Below are 23,236 nucleotides of genomic sequence, written 5' to 3'. Positions count from 1 at the left end.
GACGTTAGCCAGGATCCGCTAGTGTCTCATGAAACCAAAAGCCCTTCTGGCCTGGGAACTTGTGCCAAGATCTAATCCTCTTATGGGAATGTTCCACTGCTTCACATGACTCTGCCCCGTGCATCTCTGGGCGGGGCGTATTTAGACACTATGGCTCATGTTGCCCCCTAAATTTGCTGATCTCACCTAGCAGCCATTCAACTAGCACAATGTGTGTCCTGCACACCTGTGCCCCACATCTAAGGGACAGCCGCCCACTTGTTAGCCAACCTCTCCCACACCTGCCTGCCTACTTTTAGGGTGAGAAGGATTATACTTTAGCATTTGCTCAGTCCTTTTGCTTTCTAAATCATGACGTACCTGAGTGTCTATAACTAGAAATATGTGACAATGAGCAAGGGGGGGGGCCCTCCTGCCCTTCCCGGCCTCCCTTACTCCTTATGGGGATCGCCAGCTCAGCTCGCTCTGTGGTGCAACCCCCGAGGCATACCGGCGCAGAGAATGCCTGATATTATACAGTGCCCACTGTCGGTCAAGTGGTGCCTAACATTAAGGATTGACTAAGTCCTACTTACCCTCACCCCAGCATATTTACGAATAGGGGGGGGCGGGGTCTTCACACTGCCCACACTGAGCAGCCCCAGGGGTGGAAAATAACCTGCCCCATTGAATTTAAATGTTTCTGTTGAACACTGTACATGCCAACTGCTCTATTACATAGTAGCCTTTTGTGCTTGACACCTTGTTTCCCCATTTCCTGGGACGGCAGCACACTATGTTGGCTGACAGCGACCCGGCGGGGCTAATATAGCAAACCGGACGCGGCATATAAGCTTAACTGCAGGAACATGCCACCTACCCTTGGTTCTGGGGTGCACCTACTACGCTTCATTGACCAGACGCTTGTACAAACCCCTTTGCTTGATAAACCCTGGTGAACACCTTAATGGTGTAAATCAGGTTTGAAACAATAGTTGTCTTGTGCCCACTATTGAAGGCACCTCACCTTTAGGTGCAGTAACAACTTACGCAGCGCACCCCGCTTGCTTAACTGCCGTCAGATCACAGATGCACAGTACCTACTGCCCATCTCTGACCCTGGATGCTTCCAACCCCCAAAAGTGTCAGAATCCCAGATCCCCTGTTTACTGTTTAGCTGCAGTACACCTTCAGTTGCCCCGCTAGGAGCTACCACAAACCGCAAGCACCCAATTTCCACCTGGGCGTACCTCAAATTGAGAACGGCTTCACAAAGCTGTAAGGCCATCGAGATACATTTTAAACCTATTTACTGGTTGTTGCCACTTGGCACTTTTCTGGTTGCAGCTCTGTGTTTTTGTGAAGCGCGCGTGCCCCGGGGCACAATGTCGCTGAATAGCCGGTATATGTTAGCCACTCACTGATACTTATCTATCGCTAACTGCCCTTACTTGAATTGAAGGATTGCTCGATGCTTCCTAAGGACTGTAGACTAAATGATCCAACCTAGTTTGACCCCAAAGCCTAGGGACAACCCAAGTAGTGATCATGGCCTTCATGGTACATCTACTCCAGCGATGACTATCAACGTATTTGGGACACGGGTCGCAGAAAATGCCCCTTCCAATCTCAGTTTCTATCCCAACCCATAGAAGGATAACCCGGGGGCAGACAAGTCTGTGGGAGCCAGAGGGGAGCATTCTGTGCAAATACCTGACCTTTCCTGAATATTGTGAATGCCAAATGGTCTAGAACCCTGTCGCTGTTTGGCTCTAACGCAGTGTTTTACCAGATTTTTTTTTGCCCCCCAGCACACTTGTTAGATGGCAACTACCACCCCCGCCTGCTGCCCTGGCTAATGCGCTGGTGAGTATGTCATAACTGAAGCGACCTGAAACCTGCCCATGGTTCAGGGGGATGCCCACCCAGACTACATGGTACCTGTCTCTATATGGTGCTAGCAGATGTTCCTCATAAAGGCCCTCGTGCCCAATACATCTCAGTATTTCACAGTGCCTCTCTTTGCGTTGTCATTTCCAGGGAAAGTGTAAAATTATACTTCCCACCATTGGGCTGCTAACCGGTGGTAAAGGCAGACAGAACATGGGCATAACATAAGTTTCCTAGAGTAAACAATAATTATCCTGCACCATGACCACAGGCAGTGAGTGTGGCCCATGAGACATCCCCCGGCTTTGTGTGACCCAAACCCTGACGCACAGTGTGCCAGTTGCGCGTATCATTCTAGGGTGACTCAGCCCTAATGTGCCCCCCTCCCAGGATGATCCCCCGTACAAGGTTACAGACTGATGACCAAGCGCTGAGCCAGCCAATATCACCAGTAAGTGCAACCACTGCAAGGTGCCATGCCAAGGTAAGCCCACCCAGAATGTGCCTGCCGATGCGAGAAGATCAAGCATTCATCGCTTCTAGAGCCCTCACTGTCGATGGTAGGCACGTCCCGCCTATGAAACCACTCTACATGAGCAACGGTTGTCTCACACCAGGTCTGTGTTACCTCAGACTCGGTCCTCTGGCAGGACAGTGCCCCACAGGCTCCTTCTTGTGTGCATGGTCAATGCAATCTGGCATGGCTGACCTGTACGCTGGCGTTTCGTGCTAAGGTTAGTGTGCGGCCGGCTGGTGTTTTGCAGCATCTGACATTGCCTCCAGATATATACAGAAGCGCATCTACTAGATGTTCCTCTCCATGAAAAGCCTGACCAATCCGCCTATCATAGCATTAGTCTAAACGCATTGAGAATTACCTATTCACGCTTCTGTTAAGCCTTATTTGCTACGTTCCTGCCACCGCGGGAGAGCGGGTAAAACTGTGAAAGGGGCTCATACTACTGCCAGGTTGGGGCCACGGGCTCTCTCCCCTCGCTGGTGCAGGGCAGTGATACCCATTCCTGCTGCTCATACACCACTGTCCTGCTCAGTAGATGCTGCACCGTTGGCTCCACACTAGGAACCACAGGCAAAGGCACTTGGGAGGGGGGGGGGGCAAAACCCTATAAGGCAGGGCCCACCTCGGGCATTACTGAGGCGTTCATAGTACTCTCAGGGCAATGCCTTTGAACGTGCCATTAGCCTTCTAAAATGTGAAATCACTACCTCAAAGTGCAAACCCTGGCCCGTGGCGCAGTTTTCGGGCCGCGATGCTCGCCTTGTTCCCCCTGGTCGCCGGGGGCACAGATAGCCGTCTGAACGTGCCTCCCACAAACTCGAATGGGGCAAGAATTACCGAAAGTAGTGCCATATGGTGGCCAAACACCTACGGCACCATAGAGAGTAAAGAATCTGATAGGTGAGTGCTTTCCCTGGAACACAATACAACCAGCGGAAGTGTTCCCTTTCCATCATTTAGAAACTTACAATGTGACTTTATTTAGAACCAACTAATTAATAGACAGTGATGGTAATTTGGCAGTTTACGCCCTGCTGAGCCGTCACCCCGTACACTATGCCACATTTGGCCCAAGAGCCTACCCCACATTTTTCATACGGAATACCTATTTTTGCCAGGTTCCAGCATCATAAAATATAACTAGCGTGCTTTCTGGCAGTTGTAGGTTAAACATAGTGGCATAAAGGAATGCATATATGGGCGAGGGATCACCGCAAATAAGAGTCAAAGACAGGGCGGCATAAGGAGTATCGTAAGCAAGAGCGCATGGGACCATAGGAGGGTGTGGGTACCAAGCAAAACCAATGTAATATGTCCCCAGCAGGACAAAAGCAGGGCTCCCCAGCTTGCTCAGGCAATGACTATGGCATTCAGACCAGCCACCAGCTCACAGCGCATTTCCTAGGTATTCCGCTCCCTGAAAAGCCTGACCGATCCGCCATTCTTAGTGTTAATCTAACACGCATTGGGAATTACATATTAATTATACCGATGTAACATGTTTGTGAATGCAAAGGTATTGAAACGCTACACATGAGCTCCAGTTACATTGCATATTCTGCACAGCTATCCTAATGTGCCACCTGACCGCTTAAAGATACTTAGTACAGCCACACAATGCCTAATTATTCTGGCCCACACCACGGACCAAGGTTTACTCATCTAGTCATCCGACCCTTATTGCCCCCCTATAAGGCGTACCAAGCTGACTACCAAGGAGACCCACCCTTGGTGTGCCATCCAAAACTAGACACTCTGCCCATTTGGCATGGACAGTGCTGCCCTACTTACTGCTTTTACCGATCGCGTTGCCCGTCAGCGCAAGTTGGTCCTGGCAGGTCTGGTGGGACTGAAAACTCACTGAATTACTGGGGAGGAGAGACCCACATGTAAATATCTCTGGGGCGGCACCCAAATTAATACTCCTTGCCGTCCGCAACTTTCCTACCCAGAGCACCCCAGCTCTGGTGCGCGCACGTTGTCCCGTGATGCTGCCACCTTTGCGAATATACCTTCGAGTTACACCTTTTTGGTGCGACAAAGGGGGAACAGGAACAACAAATTCTTCCCTCTGAGCTTGGTGCTGCTGATTTTTAAGAGCACTGATCCAGCTCAGAACAACATAGGGCATCAGTCTGACTGATGGCGTCATGGAAGGGGATAACCTGGCAAGGTCCATGAAGAGGTCATCAGTCTGTTCCCCCAGAGGGCTTACTATTGGTATATTTAAAAGCGCCAGTGCCATCATGCCAATTGCAACACTTTAATAATAAGTCCCGGTCGCAGTCCAAATCGGGCGCACTGCCAGAGAAGATTCGAATTTGCTAGGGGAAATAAGTGGTTTACCCAGAATCACTTGACTTAGAGCCAGGATTCAATAAAGGTTTTGCAATTCAAAACTTGCCTGTTTGGGTGCTAGTGCCCCCATCTTGTCTCCCAAACAAACGTAACTGCTGCACCAGAAGTCCCGCACTGCCAGCACCAGCGGTATCCAATAATACTTCTGTCTGGCCGCTAGCTTAAGTTGCATTGAAAAGGGGGCTGGCTCCCTGCCCACGTGGTAGTGGACGTGCAGGGAGGGCCGTGCCGCTTGTGCAGGTACATGCATGAGCACCGCTGCCGTAGGGTAACCCTCGTTCTGGCAGCCGCTGGCAGCACTATACATGTAGCAACTGGGAGCAGGGAGTGGCCGACACCCTGTACCCTAGACGCAGCTCCTTGGACCCCAGTTGTTTGCTATAACGGAAAACCGCTGCCCAGGGGAATGTCTCTCCCCCCTTCTGCAGCCACCAACCCAGTGACGCCCATGACCGGGGGCGCAACACAGGGCCCTGCCCACACAGCGGAGTGGGGGCCCTCGACACAGCACACTCGTCCGGAACACACAACTGTGATGGAAAGAGTAGGCACAAAAACAGTGGCAAGTTCACCCCTGGCCACCCTGATGCAGACAGTGGGAGCTGCATGCCTCACCTTCTCTAGAACATGCAGACGACATGCATGCTCCGTGCCTGCTAGTATCCGTGCCACTCCAAAAAGAGACCATGCTATTCGTGACATGGGGGTGCCAAAGTGACCATCGCACTGGGCGCCACTGGCACCAAAGTCGGACCAGCCTCTTCTATAGGCCTCCTGAACACATGCAGGGCCCGAGGCAGAATGCGATCTCGCCTTGGCCTGAGATACACATGCTGCACAGTGGGGGATGCGAGCCTGCTACCTGTGAGCCGCGTTGCTTGGGGAAGGCCCGTGCATGGCACCTTTCCTTAGGAGTGCAAACGAATTCCCAGACCCATTTCCCTCCCGACTGGTACCCACTGCAGCACGTGGACCCTGTGACCAGCGTTGCCGCTGCCAGGGGCCGGCTCTCCGCCTTGCATGGCGATCTCTCCGCTGACGGCCCGACGAGCATTGCCACGGGGGGACCTGAACACCCAATTATGCCTGGGGGTCAAACGCTACACCACAATGTGATGAAAGTCTGAGGGAGAGGCGAGCCCACCCTGACCCGCCACAATGCCCGACCGCTCCCAATGGCACCCCACTCCCCACTCACAAGACACCGTCATGCTGATAGCAAGGCGGGTGAGGCTAAAAGGGGGGGGGGCGGAAACGCGATGTGCCCCCAACAATAGCACTCTGCAGCGTGCAAGGAGACAGCACCGAGGTCAGTCGTCAGGGGCGCGGGCGTGGGCAGGGGAAGCCCGCCAGACTCGCAGCCACGTGTGTCCCCCGCCCAAAGAACACATTCCCCACTGAACCACTGGTGAGCCTCCGCTACTGTGGCACCGTGATAAAGCTGGGGGGTAAGATGTGTTGATATGGGGTTCCACCACAAAGATATGACCCGGGGGGAGGGGGGAGCCACTAACCTCTTCGTCTCTGCTGTAGAGAGCCACTCGGGCTCTCCACTACAATGTTGCTTTTCCCCCACGCACGCACGCACAACCCCGGGGCGGGCTCGCGCCGGGGTATAAATAAACAAGCGGAAGACCGCTCGTGGTCTTTCCGGCTAACTCATACCTGGTGTCCGAGTGTCCTTATTGTTGGCCCTGTAGCAGCACGTGGTAGGCCTCACCTACCACATTACACTGGCGACGAGGCGGTCGTTTGCCACGCGTGCCCACCGCCTCCTGCACGTCCTGCGGTGACTGCTCAGCTGATCCGGCACGCTGTGCCCCGAGACCGAGACCCGCCCACGCGTCACCCGTGAGGGTGCGCCTTCAGCTGGCGGGACTCGCAACGCGGAGGTCGACCTCTTGCCTCCTGCGGGTGAGTGCTTCATTCTGCCCCGCCTGCGCGCGCTCACCGCGCCCCCCTCGTCTCGTCAGCCGGCGAGAAGGAAGAGCTCCGGCAAAACCACGTGACCGCGGCCCGGAGCAGGGCCGTCTCTCTCTCTCTTCCCCGGACTGCTTTGGAGCGCCGCTCCTGCCGCGTGTGCACGCGAGGCCCGCGCTGCACTTCTTTATCGTCAGTCTGGCTCACGTCACCTACTCGGCCCCCCCCCAACAACCATTGGCAGTTGCAAGTCAGGCCCTGCTCTTGCCTATGAACAGTGTCGCGTCCAGGCCAAACAAGCATTGGCTAATTCAACTCGAGCCCCACTCTTCTCTGTGCACAGCGTCCTTTGGAAGGCCTGGAGCCTTACAGGCAGGGCTAAACTCCAGTCAAGGGGAAGCACTTGGGTCACTCACGACGGCAAGGGGTACCTGCAGAAGCCAAAACCCCTGGCGCCCTAGTCCGAGCAAGGCCACGACCACGGAAAGCACCTAACCTTCTCACTCTAAGCCTCGCCATGAGTCTAGACGCCGGCGCGGCTCAGGACGGAGCCGCTTAGCCGCCACCTCCTGCAATCCTCCCACAGGCCAACGCCCAGGCAGGGAACCAGGCCCCTGCTGGGCCCGCTAATCCTGCTCAGCCTGCCCACCTGCATGCCGGCGCAGCGCCCATCCCGCCGTTCAGCGAGACGTCGGACCCAGCAACGGCTGCGCTCCGATGGAGAGCGTGGGTCGGGTGCCTCAATCTATACTTCAAGGGAACCAGAGAAAATGATGGGACAGTAAAGAGATCACTTCTCATCCTCTACGGGGGGCAGGAAATCTACGACCTGTTCGAATCGCTCCGAATACCGGGTCCGAGGACAACTACGATGCCGCCGTCGCGGCCCTAAACGCCCACTTCGACCCGCAGCTCAACAATGACTTCGAGAAATTCAAGTTCAAGCGCGCCTGGCAAACTGAATCTGAATCCGTCGACATGTATTATGCACGACTCCGGCGACTGGCGAGCACGTGCCCGTTCACGGATCCCAGGGAGGAAATCAGGGACCAAATAATTGTCGGATGCAAGTCGAAGCTGCTAAGAAAATTGATCCTCAGGCAGCCAGGAATATCGCTCGATGAGATTCTCGTCTTGGCCAGATCACATGAACTGTCCGATGCCAGGGCTGAAGAGATGGAGGTGGCACTACGCACTCCAGTCATCACTCCGACGACGGCGCGAACCCCGACCATCAAGGAAGAGCGGGTAGACGCCATCCACCGGCGATTCCCGCCGGTGAGGCAGCGACAAGGCCCTCCACGGACCAACCGCTGTGGGTACTGCGGAGAAGATCACCCGGCCGCCGCCACATGCAGCGCCAGAGGCAAGACGTGTCTCAAGTGTGGGCGTCTCAACCATTTTGCCGCCGTTTGCCGGGGAGGCAAATTCAAATCAGCAGGCCCACGTGCCCGTGCGGTGACTCAGCGGATCCACCAGCTATCACTCGATCAAGACCGGCCCCCGCCGGACACGGAAGCACAAGACCGTCGGCCCAGGTACGAGGACGATGAAGATGACGAGGTATACATCGTCTCCTATGTCAGCCGAGCATCTACGAAACGACGGCCGCCGCCCATGTGCTCCATCACCGTTGACGGGACGAACGTCAATGCGCTGATAGACACCGGAGCATCCGTCAACGTCATGGACTCGGAGCAGTACGACAGTATGTCCCCGAAGCCGATGCTGTCACCGTCCACGGCAAGAATATACACTTATGGCAGTACGGAACCGCTCCCTCTCCGAGGGGTAATCCAAACCACAGTTGTCAGCGGAGACTACTCCACAGAGACCAAGTTCCACATCACAGACGGCAAGAAAGGCACCCTCCTGAGCTGCCATACCGCGGAAGACCTCGGCCTGGTATTCTTTGCCAACCAGGTGCACCAGGCCCATGCTGACTTCATGCTCAAAGACTTCCCCGAGCTGTTCAAAGGTCTCGGCAAACTCAAGGGGAGGAAGTTCAAACTTCACATAGACCCAACTGTGAGGCCCGTCGCACTCCGGCATAGGCGGGTACCCTTCAATCTACGGCCACAAGTAGAAGAGGAGCTACGGAAGCTCGAGGAGCTGGGGGTAATCGAAAAGGTGTCGGGACCGACGCCGTGTGTCTCCCCGCTGGTCGTTGCCCCCAAACCGAAGCAGCCAGGAGCCATTCGCCTATGTGTGGATATGAGACTCCCAAACACCGCCATCAAGCGCGAGAGGCATATCACCCCCACCATGGAGGACATCATAGCGGACCTCAACGGGGCGAAGTGGTTTTCGAAGCTGGACCTGAACTCCGGATATCACCAGCTAGAGTTGGAGCCAGCCAGCCGATACATTACCACCTTTTCGACACACGTAGGGTTGCGTCGCTACACCCGGCTCAGCTTCGGCGTGTCATCGGCAGCCGAGGTTTTTCAAAACGCCATTCGGGAGGTGCTGTCAGGACTGACCGGTGTCATCAATCTGAGCGATGACATCCTTGTCTATTCATCAACCCTAGAAGAACATCACACCAACTTAAGAGCGACCCTACAGAGGCTTGCCGACAGCGGGCTGACCTTGCATCGAGCCAAATGCGCCTTCTACCAGGAAGCAGTGGACTTCTTCGGATACACTTTCACCAGGGAAGGCCTCAAGGTGGACCCAAAGAAAGCGGAGGCGATCAAAGCGGCCAGCACACCTCGGAACCCAACGGAAGTGCGCAGTTTCTTGGGCATGGCCACGTACTGCGGTCGGTTCATCCCGAACCTGGCTGCCATCGCAGAACCCCTCCGAGCCCTCACCCGCACAGATCAGAAGTGGGACTGGACCGCGGCCGCAAACAAAGCGTTCCAAAACATCAAGGCCGGTCTTCTGGATAACACCACCATGGCCTACTTTCAGCCAAGAAGGAAAACCGAACTGATTGTGGATGCCAGTCCCGTGGGACTAGGAGCCGTTCTTTTGCAAGAGTATGGTCCGGAAGAATGGAGACCAGTCGCCTATGCCAGCAAGGCGCTGACAGACACGGAAACCAGATACGCACAGATAGAGAGGGAGGCCCTGGCCATCAAATGGGCCTGCCAGCATTTTCATCTCTACCTCTGCGGACAGGAATTCACCGTGGTCACGGACCACAAGCCTCTCCTACCCCTCTTCGCCGGAACCTCAAGGCTAGCTCCTCCACGGATCGAGCGGTGGGCCGTCCAGCTACAAGGCTATCGCTTCAAAGTGGTGTTCCGGCCTGGCGCTCATAATCCCGCCGACTACCTGTCACGGCATCCGGACGTCGCCTCACAACTGCCGTCCAGCGAGGACGGAGAGGAAGTGGAGGACATCGTGCACATCGTCACGCAAGCCGCGTGTCCCGACAACATGACCCTTAAGGAAATTGGGGAAGCCACGGCGGGAGATGAAACCCTCACGAAAGTCCGCCGAGCCCTCAAGGAAAATCAATGGGCCCGTTTCCTCGATGGTGCCTCGAGCCTCCGTCCCGAAGTCAGCCATGCGAGACAGCAGCTCTGGCACTTTCGCAGTGAACTCAGTGTGGGAGAAGAAGGAGTAATCCTGCGAGGACACCTCCTCGTCATGCCGGAAAGCCTTCAACAACGCGCATTAAGCCTAGCACATGTGGGACACCAAGGCATGGCAAAGACGAAGGCGCGCCTACGCAGCAAGGTGTGGTTCCCCGCGATGGACAGTCAAGTGGAGGCAATGATACGGTCCTGCCACGCATGCACGATCACCGGGGGCGAACCCCTTCCAGCACCAGTGATCACGGAAGATGCGCCCCGGGCTCCCTGGACCCAACTCAGTATTGACTTTGGCAGCTTTCCAGACGGGAGGCAGATGTTGGTGCTGGTAGACTCCTTCTCGAAGTTCCCCATCGTGGAAGTCATTGCGTCCACCGCTTTCCCACACGTCAGAAAGGTGCTAAACAAAGTGTTCGCAACCATGGGACTTCCCGAGGAAATTAAGTCAGACAACGGCCCTCCCTTTCAAGGGCGAGAATTCCAATCATACATGGAGTCTCTCCGAATCAACCATAGAAAGATCACTCCGCTGTGGCCTCAAGCCAGCGGAGAAGTGGAGAGACTGATGCGGACCATAAACAGAGCCCTTCGGATAGCTGTGGACAACGGGGAAGATCCGGAGGCAGCACTGGATCAGTTTCTAGGAGCCTATCGGCAAACGCCGCACTCGACGACAAAGTGCGCCCCAGCTCACATACTGTTCAAACGGGCCCCCAGAGACGGCATACCCACGGTGAGCGAGTGGATGCCAGCAGAGAGAGATGCAGAGGCCACGCAAGCCAGGAGACAGGTCACCAATGCCAAAACAAGCCTGCAACGCCACCTCAAAGAGCCGGGTATCCGAGAAGGCGACGCAGTAGTCGTCAAGGATCGCTACCCAGGATGGAAGTTTCGAACGCCGTTTGAACCAGAGGTGTGGAGAGTTGAAAAGGTGCACGGGACAATGGTCACGGCCAGGAGAAATGGACAAACTGTCACACGAAACGTATCCTGCTTCAGAAAGGCAACCGAAGCAGCCGTGGGACACCAGCGAGCGGAGGAAGTGGCAGAGGAAGAGCTGGTGCTGGAAGAGCCAAGCTGCCCTAGGTCCCCGAGTCCTCTGCCAGTACCGGCACGCGGAGAGAGTCAACCGAGGCCAATGCCACCCGGCCTCGGCACCGAGAGGAGTCAGCCAAGGGCCTCCGAATCGAGCGAAGATCCGAGAGCAACCCCGGCTGGGGCTGCCGAACCGTCAGGGATCCGGAGTCGTCGCTACAGCCTGAGGCCCAATCCGGTGCCCAGCCAACGGCTGAGGGACTTTGCATGGACATCTCCGTGAACTGCCATTCGAATGTCTGAGGGCAGAAAGAACTAAAACAAAGGAGGGATGTAGAGAGCCACTCGGGCTCTCCACTACAATGTTGCTTTTCCCCCACGCACGCACGCACAACCCCGGGGCGGGCTCGCGCCGGGGTATAAATAAACAAGCGGAAGACCGCTCGTGGTCTTTCCGGCTAACTCATACCTGGTGTCCGAGTGTCCTTATTGTTGGCCCTGTAGCAGCACGTGGTAGGCCTCACCTACCACATTACATCTGCAACCAAGCAACCAAACAGCACGACCTCCCTGAATAGCATGCACACATGCTGTCCAACGGAGGGGGACAAAGACCTGCAAGGCCTAGCATGGCCGCTGAGGCCGGCCCATCGTGAGGTCCTACACCTAGCGTTCGGCCCACTGACTGTTTGCTGCCCTTTGCAGCATTGCCTCTGCAACGGGCTGTGACTGGAGGGTGGAACGAGGAGCCAAAGAAGCTCTGTTGTCTGCTGCTGCTAAGACTGGCCTGAGCGTCGTAAGGCGGGAAGCTTCAACACCCCCTTAAGCCCTGCACCAACCCAGTCCCTCGCCCCAACTCCGACCGAAGGCACCAACCCAGTGGGCCTCCTACAGGGCCAGACCCGGGAGCTTGAAACTGGGACGGGGGCCCACTCCGGCAATGGCCTATGTGGAGGGCGGGGGGGGGGGTGATTGACTCACCTTGCTTCTAGACCGACCGAACTCAGGACACCGGCACCAGTAGCAAGCAGCAACACAGACAGCGTGTCCAGCAAGGCAGAGGCTGTGGCATGTAAAGTGCAACAAAGAGGCCGTCAGCTCTGTGTCTTGTCTTCTCCTGTCAGATTCCTTCTGACAGTGGTGGGTTTTTGGATACCGAGGCAGTTGCCTCATTACTCCATATTCATTTAGAATTTTTTAGTCGCTGTTTAGGTTGCCTTATTGATGTGTGACCCTTTGTCACAGTAGAGGCCGTCAGCGTGGTGGGGGGGACCTATATACCCCTCACCTCACCTCGCGCACCAGATATGACGCAGCAACGCCCGCGCCCAGGAAGGGGACTCCACCAGAGGGCCTGCCCCCCCAGGAGGAGGAGTGGGGTGCCCAATGCCACTAGAGGGCTGCCCTCTTGAGTGGCCTCCTACGGTGGCCTCGGGCAGCCGCATTCCTTCAAAGAGGACATACTGACGCAACATGAGTCCCCACACCCCGTACCTCGGTGCAGACACTACAGCTGCAGTGGGGAAAAACATAATTGAAAATATAAAAGCAAGTGAAAAATACTCCCCGACATCCCCAAGGCCACCAAAGGTTGCCCAGCATACCATAGACGTCCTCCGTGATCCAGTATGTCCAGCATACAAGCTCAATCACAAAAACATGTCATAAACAACTAAAGCAGGTCCAGTAGAAAAAAGGAAAAATAAAAAATACCAACCTGAAGCAATCGGCTGCAGAAAGTGATGCATTTGTAGGCAAGGTTTGGGGGCCATCTTGGATTGGGAGGGGAAAGTCAAGTTTTGATAATTACGTTCTGCATGAGTGGAGATAAATCAGACTGTGAGAGGAAGATGGGCAATGAGGCAATTGGTCTTAGTGCATATGAGTGTGTTTACTTGAGAGAGAGATAGGGGACTCGACGTAATTACTTTATATGAGGTGTTTGATCGAGAGTGTACCTAAATCAGAGGATCCGCGGAGAATATTATATCAGGCGCAGCACCTTAAACTTGAGGCAGAAACACATTGTTCTCGCGAGGTTAGGTCAAAAACAGATTGTGATGAGGATGTGTTCAGAAGGTGGGGCGCAGGAACAAGTGAATAGGACAGTTGTTGAATTAGAGGAAGGGTGCAAAATTCAGTGCACCAAAAATGTGCACCAATGCCCACACTTGCCAAATAGAGTTTTGAAAGCCAGGAAAGTCTTGCTAAAAATGGGCACCTGTGAAATAGTAAGTTCATGAAATCTAAGCACATTCCCCACTCTCTGCTATAAAACACAAAAATACAAGGGGCATCTGAGTATTTTTCTCATGCTCTGGCACTCCACCACCTAGCGATGTAGCTGTCACTAACGCACAGCATCTCAATAATGGTTGTCTGTGAAATCACAACAAAGGAAAGGGGGGCTTTTTCCTAGCTTGAATTAGAACCCAACTTACTCCTTTCATACCACTGCCCCCACTCTCCTAAAAATAAGTCCGCCAAAACAACACTTTGACATACACTGCGATCTACTCTTATACACGATCAAAACATAAAGAAGAGAAAACTACTTCAGCTTGGGCAGAAAGGGCCAGTATAATAATTTTAAAAGCAGATGGTTTGGGTGCAGCAGATCCATTATGAACCTTCAGGTCTCAGTGCATGCCAACCAGTCCCGTTGTTTACCCATGCCCCCAGTGTGTGGGGGCGAGGCGATGGGGTTGGACTGTTCGAGCACTTCGCAGGTTCAAGGTTCACTTCAGGGGGATACCTGCCTGTGCTATGAGAGCTTCTGATCCCAGAGGAAAGCAAACACAAACACTGACAATCCAAACTTGGAGATCCTGGACTTAGCTCACAACACAACACCACAGGTCATATAGATACATTGAAATGTTTCAAGCAGAGTACACTACAGGAAGAAGAAACAGGCACAAGATAAGTAATGTTTAACTTTTACTGTCTCAGCTTTGCCCAAAAGTGGTGGAAATGTCAATTTTGCACAGTACAGTGAGTATTTTCACAGTTGTACTTCTGGTTTAAAAGCACAGGGTGCCTTTTAAAATCAACAAAACTTTAATTGTTCAAATGCAACATATTCACTTACACAATATCTGAGAAGCTGAACCCGTTCTATACTCTTTCCCATGCTTGGATAAGATCGCAGCAGCGGCCTTCTGGGAGACGTTGAACTGTTGAAAAAATATATTTCTAGGTTAATAATAACGAGGTAAAAAAATCGTAACTGTGGGCGAAACGTGTACATTTGTAATTCGGTGGCATTTTTTTCGTATCAATCTCTTTTATTTTCATCAAACTTTTGAGTTTCAGTCACTTAATGTACTGGTTACTTTCATTCACTTTTTTAACAGGTTTTATGTTACACATCTTGATGACAATGAAAATTATCTTAGCATGCATTGAGGATGAGCATTCGCGGTTGCCTGTTGCCGTTGCGCCAAACTACAAGGCAATCTTTCTTCTTTACACACACCCTGGGGTTACTTTCTAATGCTGAAGGCACTAGAAGTTGTTTCCCTAATGACAAGGTTTCATTATTTTCTTTGTCTCTCTTTCTCATTTAAGTCATTACTGGTTCGAGGTGAGTCCTTCACCTTGGAGAGGAATCTCTTTGCTACAGTTTACCTTTTATCACATGCACACACAAGTGCCTAGTGAGCGTCATACCATGTATTTCTTATCATAAATCAGGTGGCACACAGTCTTGTTGGACACATGGCTGTATATTTCCTGTAATTATTAATGGAGATCACTGTTTAACTCTATGAGTTTTGTAAGTTGTCATCTACTATCTTGCTAATTTCTCTTAAAATACTGTTGAGGGTAATGGAGGCACACATTTGTGTTTTTTAATGGGTTTGTTTTCCAATGGGACTGTGTCCTGAATATACAGCCCTGTTTGTCTTGTGAATTTGTGTACAAAGAAGGTACGAAGTTCCTCTAGAGTCCAAGACAAAGGAGAGAAGATACTGTAAGATGTGGGTGGTCACACGTAACCCTACACAAACCCTGACGAAGGACAGGCTCATATGATGAAGCATGACACCTAACTTGCTGGGTGTGTGAGTGCCCTAGTTCAGAAAAGGGGAATTCCCCCTTTCACTTTCTCATGTGTAGGGTTACGTGTGACCACTCACATCTTACAGTATCTTCTCTCCTTTGTCTTGAACTCCAGGGAACTTCGTACCTTCTTTGTACACAGTCTTGCTGGGGTTTGTACGTTGGACCTCGTTAAACTAGCCCCCGGTCCCCCTTTTGAGAATCATATTTTGTAATTTTGTCATGTTGTTATCTTGTGTGGTGTACACAAGATGTTTGTAATTTCTAGGCTTTTTAATGTTTCATTTAGATTTGCATGGTTTACACACGTATGTTTTCTTTTTGTTTGCACCCCTGATGAAGCCTTTCTGGTTAAAATACATTGGCTGCGTCTGTTTGAAAAACAAAAACACAATAAAGTAAAGCAATTGTATCACCAACCAAGACCTTCAACCATCTATATTCTGTTTCGTGTATATATAACACTGACAACGGATTGTAATTGCCTCTCTATTTGTATATATTCTATGTCTATGTTTGTCCAATGAGCAGCTGACCATTGAGGTGCCTCTTTCTGCTAATTTCTGATCTCTGTTTTGCTTCTTTCTGGTCGTTTCAGATCTCTTTTTTGCCTCTTTCTGCTTATTACTGGCATTTATTTTGCCTCTTTCTTCTACTTTCTGACCTTTCTTTTGCCTCTTTCTTCTCTTGGCTGATCTTTGTTTTGTCCCTTTCTGCTCATTTCTGACCTTTATTTTGGCTCTTTCTGATTGTTGAGGATCTCTATTTTGCCTCTTTCTGCTCTTTGCTGGCCTCTATTTTGCCTCTTCCTGCTCATTGCTGTACCTTTAATTTTTTTCTTTCTGCTCATTGTTGCAGCGGCGGCTGGCACGGATTTGTAGTTTAGGGGCTAGGGCGGAGGGGAAGAAGGTTAAAAATAGAAAAATAAACTTCCCCGATTGTAGCGTCGCTCCTCACTGTCTCTGCTTGTTCTTTCTCCGCTCCGCCGGCAGAAGAGAGCATCCAGGCTCCCCTGAGCCAAACGCAATGCAACGTTGTGATTGGTCTGAGCTCTGTGGTTCGGCACTCAGTCAGGGAATGGTAGCATGGGCATGTTCTCCATTCAGGCTGTAATGCAGCTTGGTTGGAGAACATGCAAAGTGCGCATGAATGTGTGGCTGGCCCTAGACAGCCAGCCAAACATTCATGTGCACTTTCAGAGTTCCCATCACTCCTTCCCCTGATCCTCTGTCACCAGAGCTGCCCTTCCCGCTCTCAAAGCTGCCATAGCAAGAACAAATAAAATGATAGTAACTTGGAGTTATTATCATTTTATTTTTCCCTTATTTACACTGCTAAAAAAGAAGTTGGTCAATGATTCTCCGCCTTAGCGGAGGAGTCACCAAAGAATTGCTGACCTTTATATTCCCTCTTTCTGCATGTTTCTGACATTTAGTCTGCCTCTTTCTGCTCGTTACTTTTACTTGCCTCTTTCTGCTTGTTGCTGATCTTTATTTTTCCTCCCTATGCTCCTTGCTGGGTGTAGGAGTGGGTGTGTGAATTTCTGAGTAGGTCTATGAGTGGGTGCATGAGTCTGTGAGTGGGTCTGTGGGTGTATGTGAGAGTGTCTGAGTGCATTTGTGAGTGCCTCCATGAGTGTGTCAGTCAGTCTGTGAGTGACAGCACAAGTGTCTGTGTGGGTCTACTAGTGGGTTCATGAGTCCCTGAGTGGGTCTGTGAGTGGGTGTGTGTTAGAAATGGGGGTCTCTAGTTGGCAAGGGCTTGTACCTTTGTTCAAGTAGGGACCCTTCTTCCTAGTCAGGATAAGGGAGTTACACTCCCAAAATAACCCCTGCTCACCCCCTTGGTAGCTTAGCGCGAGGCAGTGTGTAAAGCATTTGCACATAACCAACAGTAATACAGTATAAGCACTACAAAAGGACAACACCAGTTTAGAAAAATACCCAATATTTTTATATACAAGACCAAAAACAAGAAGAATCCACAATACAGTACTTAAAAATCTACACTTATCAAAATACGCTTTAAAAACAGTTCCTTGATGTCGATAGCTCCGTCCGGGGTTATCACGGTGTCGTGAGCAACCGAATCCAAAAAGTTCAGGCTGGTCGCAGCGTAGCGGACCAGCTACGATGTGGAGAAGAGCCGCAAACATGAGATGCAGGGTGCCGAGGCCCTTGAAGTCACTTGAGTTGCAGGTCGAGCTCCTTTATGTTGGGATCAGGACAGCTGGCGTTGGGTGCTTCCATGTGAAGTGCAGCGGTGTGGTGTGCAGTGAGCTTAGGCTGCGGTGCAAGCAGCGGCTTGGGGGTGGCGTCAGATGAAGTTGTCGGTGAGATCACGGTTGTGGTGCGAGGTGAAGGGGGATGCTCGTGAAGATACTGGCAGGTCACGTGCAAGCAGCGTCGTCATCATTGAAGATGTATTGTAGTCGGCTGATGAACGGGAGTCGATGGTGCTGGCATCAGTAGGCCAAGGCTGCGGTGTGGGATGAGGGCAGCGCATCATGTAACTTTATGAGTGGTGCCCTCGAACCACGGTGCAAGCACCGGTTTCAATTTCGGCGTGGAGCGGCGGCTTTGGGGATGCCAAGGCAAGGCGAGGCAGTGCGGAGTGGGGTGCCCACAGGTCACGGTGCAAGCAACGGGTCTGTGGCAGCATCAGCAGGTGTCATCAGTGAGACCAGGGTCACGGTGTGGCATTGCGGCGGTTCTCTCCGTGGTGCCGTCTTTGGCATGAAGCGAGGTAGTGTGGAGTGCGGTGCCCACAGATCACGGTACGAGCAGCAGCTTGGTGTCGGCATCAACAGACGTCATCGGTGAGACCAGGGTTGCGGTGCGGCCTTGCAGTGGTGCCCACTGTAGTGCCTTCAGGACACGGAGCCGGCATCGGCATCCTAGACATTGCTGAGTTGCTTTTCTTCTGTCGCAGTAAAAAACACACAGTCCCCAGTTCTGAGGGCAGAAGAGCTTGACTTCTTTGCTGTTCCTGAGAATTCTTAAACAGGGGGCAAGCCCTTGGAGAAACTCACAAAAGTAGATTGCAGAAAGTTCAGTCCAGTCCTTTCACTGCCCAAGGCAGAAGCAGCCACTGTAGGCCGACAAAGCAAAGCACTCAGCAAAGTGATAGTCCCTCCTCACAGCTTCTCCTTCTTGGCCGTCTTCTTGATCCAAAAAAGTTCTAAAGTTCAGGGGTCTGGGCCCCAGTATTTGTATCCCAAAAATACTTTGATCCTCTAGGCAGAGGGTGTCTGTGCCCAGCCAGAACCAGTTCTTCCTTCTCTGGTGGTAGAGACTGCATTGTCAGAGGCAGCCCAGGCCCTTTGAGGTGCAAGGAAATCTCCTCCCTCTTCCCCCTCACAGCCCAGGTCTTCAGCCCTTTTCTGACCTCCCTAGAATATCGGAAGCCACCCTTGATTCCTGGCCATCTGCCGCCCAAAACCCAGATAGGCAATTCACATTGCAGCAGAGGCACACAGGATGAAGGAGCAAGAAAATTCCTACTTCCTAAAAGTGGTATTTTCAAACACAGAATGTAAGAATCACCTTTACTAAAAGATGCATCATTAGAATCTGAGTTCAGGCATCTAAATGTAATTTTCCCATCTAGTTCCCAGGGCCAGTTATGTTTATAAGATGTTATAAACAAACTTCCCATTCTGTCCTATGAGGAACAGGTAGCCTTGCAATAGTGAAAAACTAAATAGGCTGTAATTCACTATCAGGACATGCCACACACACCAGGGCATGTCCTTCCTTTCACATACACTGCACCCTGCCCTCAGGGGTACTTTGGGCCTACCTGACATGTTAGAAAAGGGAAGTTTAGAGACTGGCCAGTGTGTGCACAGGCCAAGTTGACAACACAGTTACAAACTGCGTTCAGACTCTGCAATGGCAGGTCAGAGGTACTTTTTCTGGACGACTCACGTGGGTGGTACAATCAGTAGCATTTCGTTCCCAGGCCCTGGCACACTTAGTGCACTTTACTAGGGGCTGACAAGAAAACCAAACATCCAAACATGGAAACACCAATCCATAACGTACTTTACCACAGGAGCACTTGCACTTTACCACTGACAGCAGTGCGAAAAGTGCACAGAAACACTACGCCAGCAAAAATAGAGTAAAAACGTGGGGGGTAGAAGGAAAAACTCAGGGTAAACACACCAAAAGAGGCTAAGTCTAAGAGTGTGTGAGTCTCTATATACATAGATATGTGGGTATATATATATATATATATTACCTACTGGCGGTCACCAGTAGGTAGTTATAGTTAAGACCTAGTTTCCATAGGAAAAGCGTTTTTCTTTTCCCAATAACTTTGGCACTGGTTGACGAATCTTCGCAACATTTTCAAAACTAGTGGCGCGCTCTGGTCAGCTCCTGTCTTGAAAGTTTTGGGGTAATTCCACGAGTGGGAGATTAGAAAAAGGGGGGTCCTAAAATGCTTTTCCCCTATGTTAATTTCCATAGGAAACTTTAGACAAAGCTAGAGCCCGAACTGCTGAACAGAAAAACACAAAATTTGGAAAAAGGTAGTCCTTTGTTCGGAAAGAGTCCTTTTAAATGGTGTAAGTCCATTCAGTAGTTCCTGAGAAATATAAAAATAAAAAGTTTTGATATCTGGAGTTCTGGACGGAGCCTAACCACACAAGAACAAGCTTGCCTCTGATTGGCTGCCAACACTTCAAACCAGGACTGGTTGGCAGCCATCTTGTGTATCGGACGGAGAGAGAAATAAAAAGGTGAGAGAAAGATTAAAAACAAAAAAAGGGGGCAGGGTAAAAACACCCTGTCCCTCCAGGCCTGTCATTTTTTTTTAATCTTTGGTCCGGGTCGCGCCGGGGGCGCGAATGCGTCCGAAAAGTAAAAAAAAGTTTCAAAGCCCCCGGGAGGGCGAAGCCGGGGGGCAATTTATTTATGTAGTGGGGACCTGCGGGGGCCCCAGAGCCCCTGGTACAACCACCTTCCTGGGGCTTGTTTTCTAATTTGCTCCCCCAAGCCCAGGTATCGCCACCCCGGGGCTTTTCTTAAATATGCGTTGGGGCACATGGACCCCCCACAGCCCTGGATACCAACACCCCCTGGGGCTTTTGTTGAATATGTGTGTGGGGGCACATGGCCCCCCCACAGCCCCAGTGTCCGCCACCTCCCTAGGGCTGTAAAAATTTTAATGTAGGGGTCTGTAACAGATCTCCGATCCCTGGGGACCACCACCTACCCTGGGCTCTGCACACATTGGGAGGGGGGCTGTGCGACCCCCCTCCTGGAGTCCGCGAAGGCCCTGGGGACTGCCACCCCCCAGGGCCGGCTCCTGCAGTATCCCGGGGTGCCCACCCTGGGACACTGCTGTTTGCTATGGCAGGGCTGGAGGTGTGTGGCTCCCGCCCTGACATAGCAAACTCTACTTTGGATTTAGGAAGCGAGAGCAGATTACATGCTCTCGCTTCCTAAATCCAAAGCAGATTGCTTTTCCACAAGGGGAGCTGCATGTCAGCAGCTCCAGCTCTCTGTGTGGAAAAGCAATGTCTGCTCCCGCACGGGGCGGGGAGACGACTGGACCATGGGGGCATTGGGGCGCGCCCACAGTCCCCAACCTAGTGGCCAGGCCCCGGGGATGGGGTCCCTGGGGTCAGAAGTGGCCCGGGAGGGGGGCCACATGGCCCCCCTCCCTAAACAAATTAATAAATGTATTAAAAAGGAAAGACAGACCCGGGCGATGGGGTCCCCTGGGAAATAAATGGCCTGAGGAGGAGGGCCAAACTCCTCCAATCACCCAGTCAGCACCATGTACTTAACCAATCACTCTGCCAAATTCCAAGGACTTACACATTCACCATGCTCTCTCCTTGCAGTACTCTAATCATCCAGTCAGTAATGATGTCTTCATGCAATGGCACAGGCACTAACACATGCACTGCTACAATCTCCTGAGCACTACCCATGCAGACCTCTAACCACCTACACACTACTGATTCACTCCTCCAATTACCCAGGTAGTACCCATGTACTCATGCAATGACCCAGGCACTAACACATGCACTGCTACAATTACTTGAGCACTACTCATTTAGACAGCCATCTCTTTGTCACTACCCATGCACTCCTCCAATCACCCAGCCAGCACCATGTACTTATCCAATCACTCCCCCAAAACCCAAGCACTTATAAATTCACCATGCACTCTCCTTGCAGTACTCTAATCATCCAGTCAGTAATGATGTCCTCATGCAATGGCACAGGCACTAACACATGTACTGCTACAAGCCCCTGAGCACTACCCATGCACACCTCTAACCACCTACACACTACTGATTCACTCCTCCAATTACCCAGGTAGAACCCATGCACTCCAGCAATCTTTCTGTCACTACCCATGCACTCCTCCAATCACCCATCTAGCATCATGTACTTATCCAATCCCTCTGCCAAAACCCAAGCAGTTATAAAATCACCATGCACTGATCTTGCAGCACTGTAATCATCTAGTCACTACCCATGTACTCATGCAATGACCCAGGCACTAACACATGCACTGCTACAATCCCTAGAGCACTACCCATGCAGACCTTTAACCACCTACACACTACTGATTTACTCCTCCAATTACCCAGGTAGTACCCATGCAGTCCAGCCTTCTCCCTGTCACTGCCTATGCACACCTCCAATCACCCAGTTAGCACCATGTACTTATCCAATCACTCTGCCAAAATCCAAGCACTCATAAATTCACCATGCTCTCTCCTTGCAGTACTCTCATAATCCAGTCAGTACCCATGTACTTATCCAATCACTCCGCCAAAACTCAAGCACTTCTAAATTCCCCATACACTCTCTTGGCCGCACTCTAATCATCCAGTCACTACCTATACACTCATGCAATGACCCAGGCACTAACTCATTCACTGCTTCAATCCCCGGAGCACTACCCATGCAGCCCAGCTATAGCACTATCACTATCCATGCACTACTCCAATCTCTTAGCCAGCACAGTGATTCATCAAGGGGGGGCCGAGAAAAAAGGGGGGTCCCAAAACGCGTTTTCCCCATGCAATTTCCCATAGGACGTTTAGCCGCAGCTACAGCCCGAACTGGTGAACGAAATTACACCAAATTTGGCAAAGATGTAGTCCTTAGTTCAGACTCGTGCTTTTGCTAAATGGTGTAAATCCGTTCAGTAGTTCCTGAGAAAATGACAGTTAAAAGCATTTATATATCTACAGGCACGGGAGATCCGCGTACCTATCAGCGTACTCTAAGCGCAGCCTACACGCACTCTGCCATGCACGAGCTGTATTTTAATTGGCTGTCAACACTCCAAACCAGGAAGTGTTGGCAGTCATCTTGTGTCTTGGTAAAACCAAGGGCTAGTTGTGGCCCAGAAGGGGGGCCACAAGGCCCCACTCCCCCACAAATAAAACAACAAAAAAAACGGCCCCGGGGGATGGGGTCCCGGGGCCAGAACTGGCCACAGGAGGTGGGCAAGGAAGCCCCCCTCCAAAAATTGCAAAAAACACAGTTGATGGACAGAATGCAGAACAATGTCTTACATTCACCAAAGCACAAAGATCTGGGCCTAAATCCATCGTTTTTTTGCACTCCACACCACCCTAGGTCAGACACTGGCTATATGCAAATCAGCCTTGACCCTGTGCCTCATGGGAACAGTCCAGCCCGAACTACCAAGCCATGTCTTTCCTAGACCGGAATCAAGCATCCAAGGACCGGTTTCTGGCTATCAGCCTTCTTCAGCCTGGATAGCTTGACTCCAGTGATGTGGAGAGCTTGGGACTCACGTCTGAGCATACCCAGCCCACTCGGGGTGAAAATTGCAAAGAACACAGTTGATGGACCGAATGCAGAACAATGTCTTACATTCACCCCAGTACAAAGATCTCGGCCAAAGGGCCTAAATCCATTGT

General features: G+C 51.8%; 1 protein-coding gene across 1 annotated transcript in view; it reads right to left on the bottom strand.

Moving 5' to 3' along the window:
* Positions 1 to 23,236, bottom strand: part of LOC147730565 (carboxypeptidase O-like) — a 237,983-nt gene that overhangs the window by 6,439 nt on the left and 208,308 nt on the right. The window contains exon 10 of the mRNA XM_086955342.1: positions 14,339 to 14,423. Within this exon, the coding sequence (XP_086811468.1) occupies positions 14,339 to 14,423 (85 nt within the window). The remainder of the gene's footprint in view (positions 1 to 14,338; positions 14,424 to 23,236) is intronic.

The sequence above is a fragment of the Lissotriton vulgaris genome, chromosome 2_1 (assembly GCF_964263255.1).
Source record: "Lissotriton vulgaris chromosome 2_1, aLisVul1.2, whole genome shotgun sequence".
NCBI lineage: Eukaryota > Metazoa > Chordata > Amphibia > Caudata > Salamandridae > Lissotriton > Lissotriton vulgaris.
Note: the sequence above shows the minus strand (reverse complement) of the source record. Positions and strands in the feature narration are given on the sequence as shown.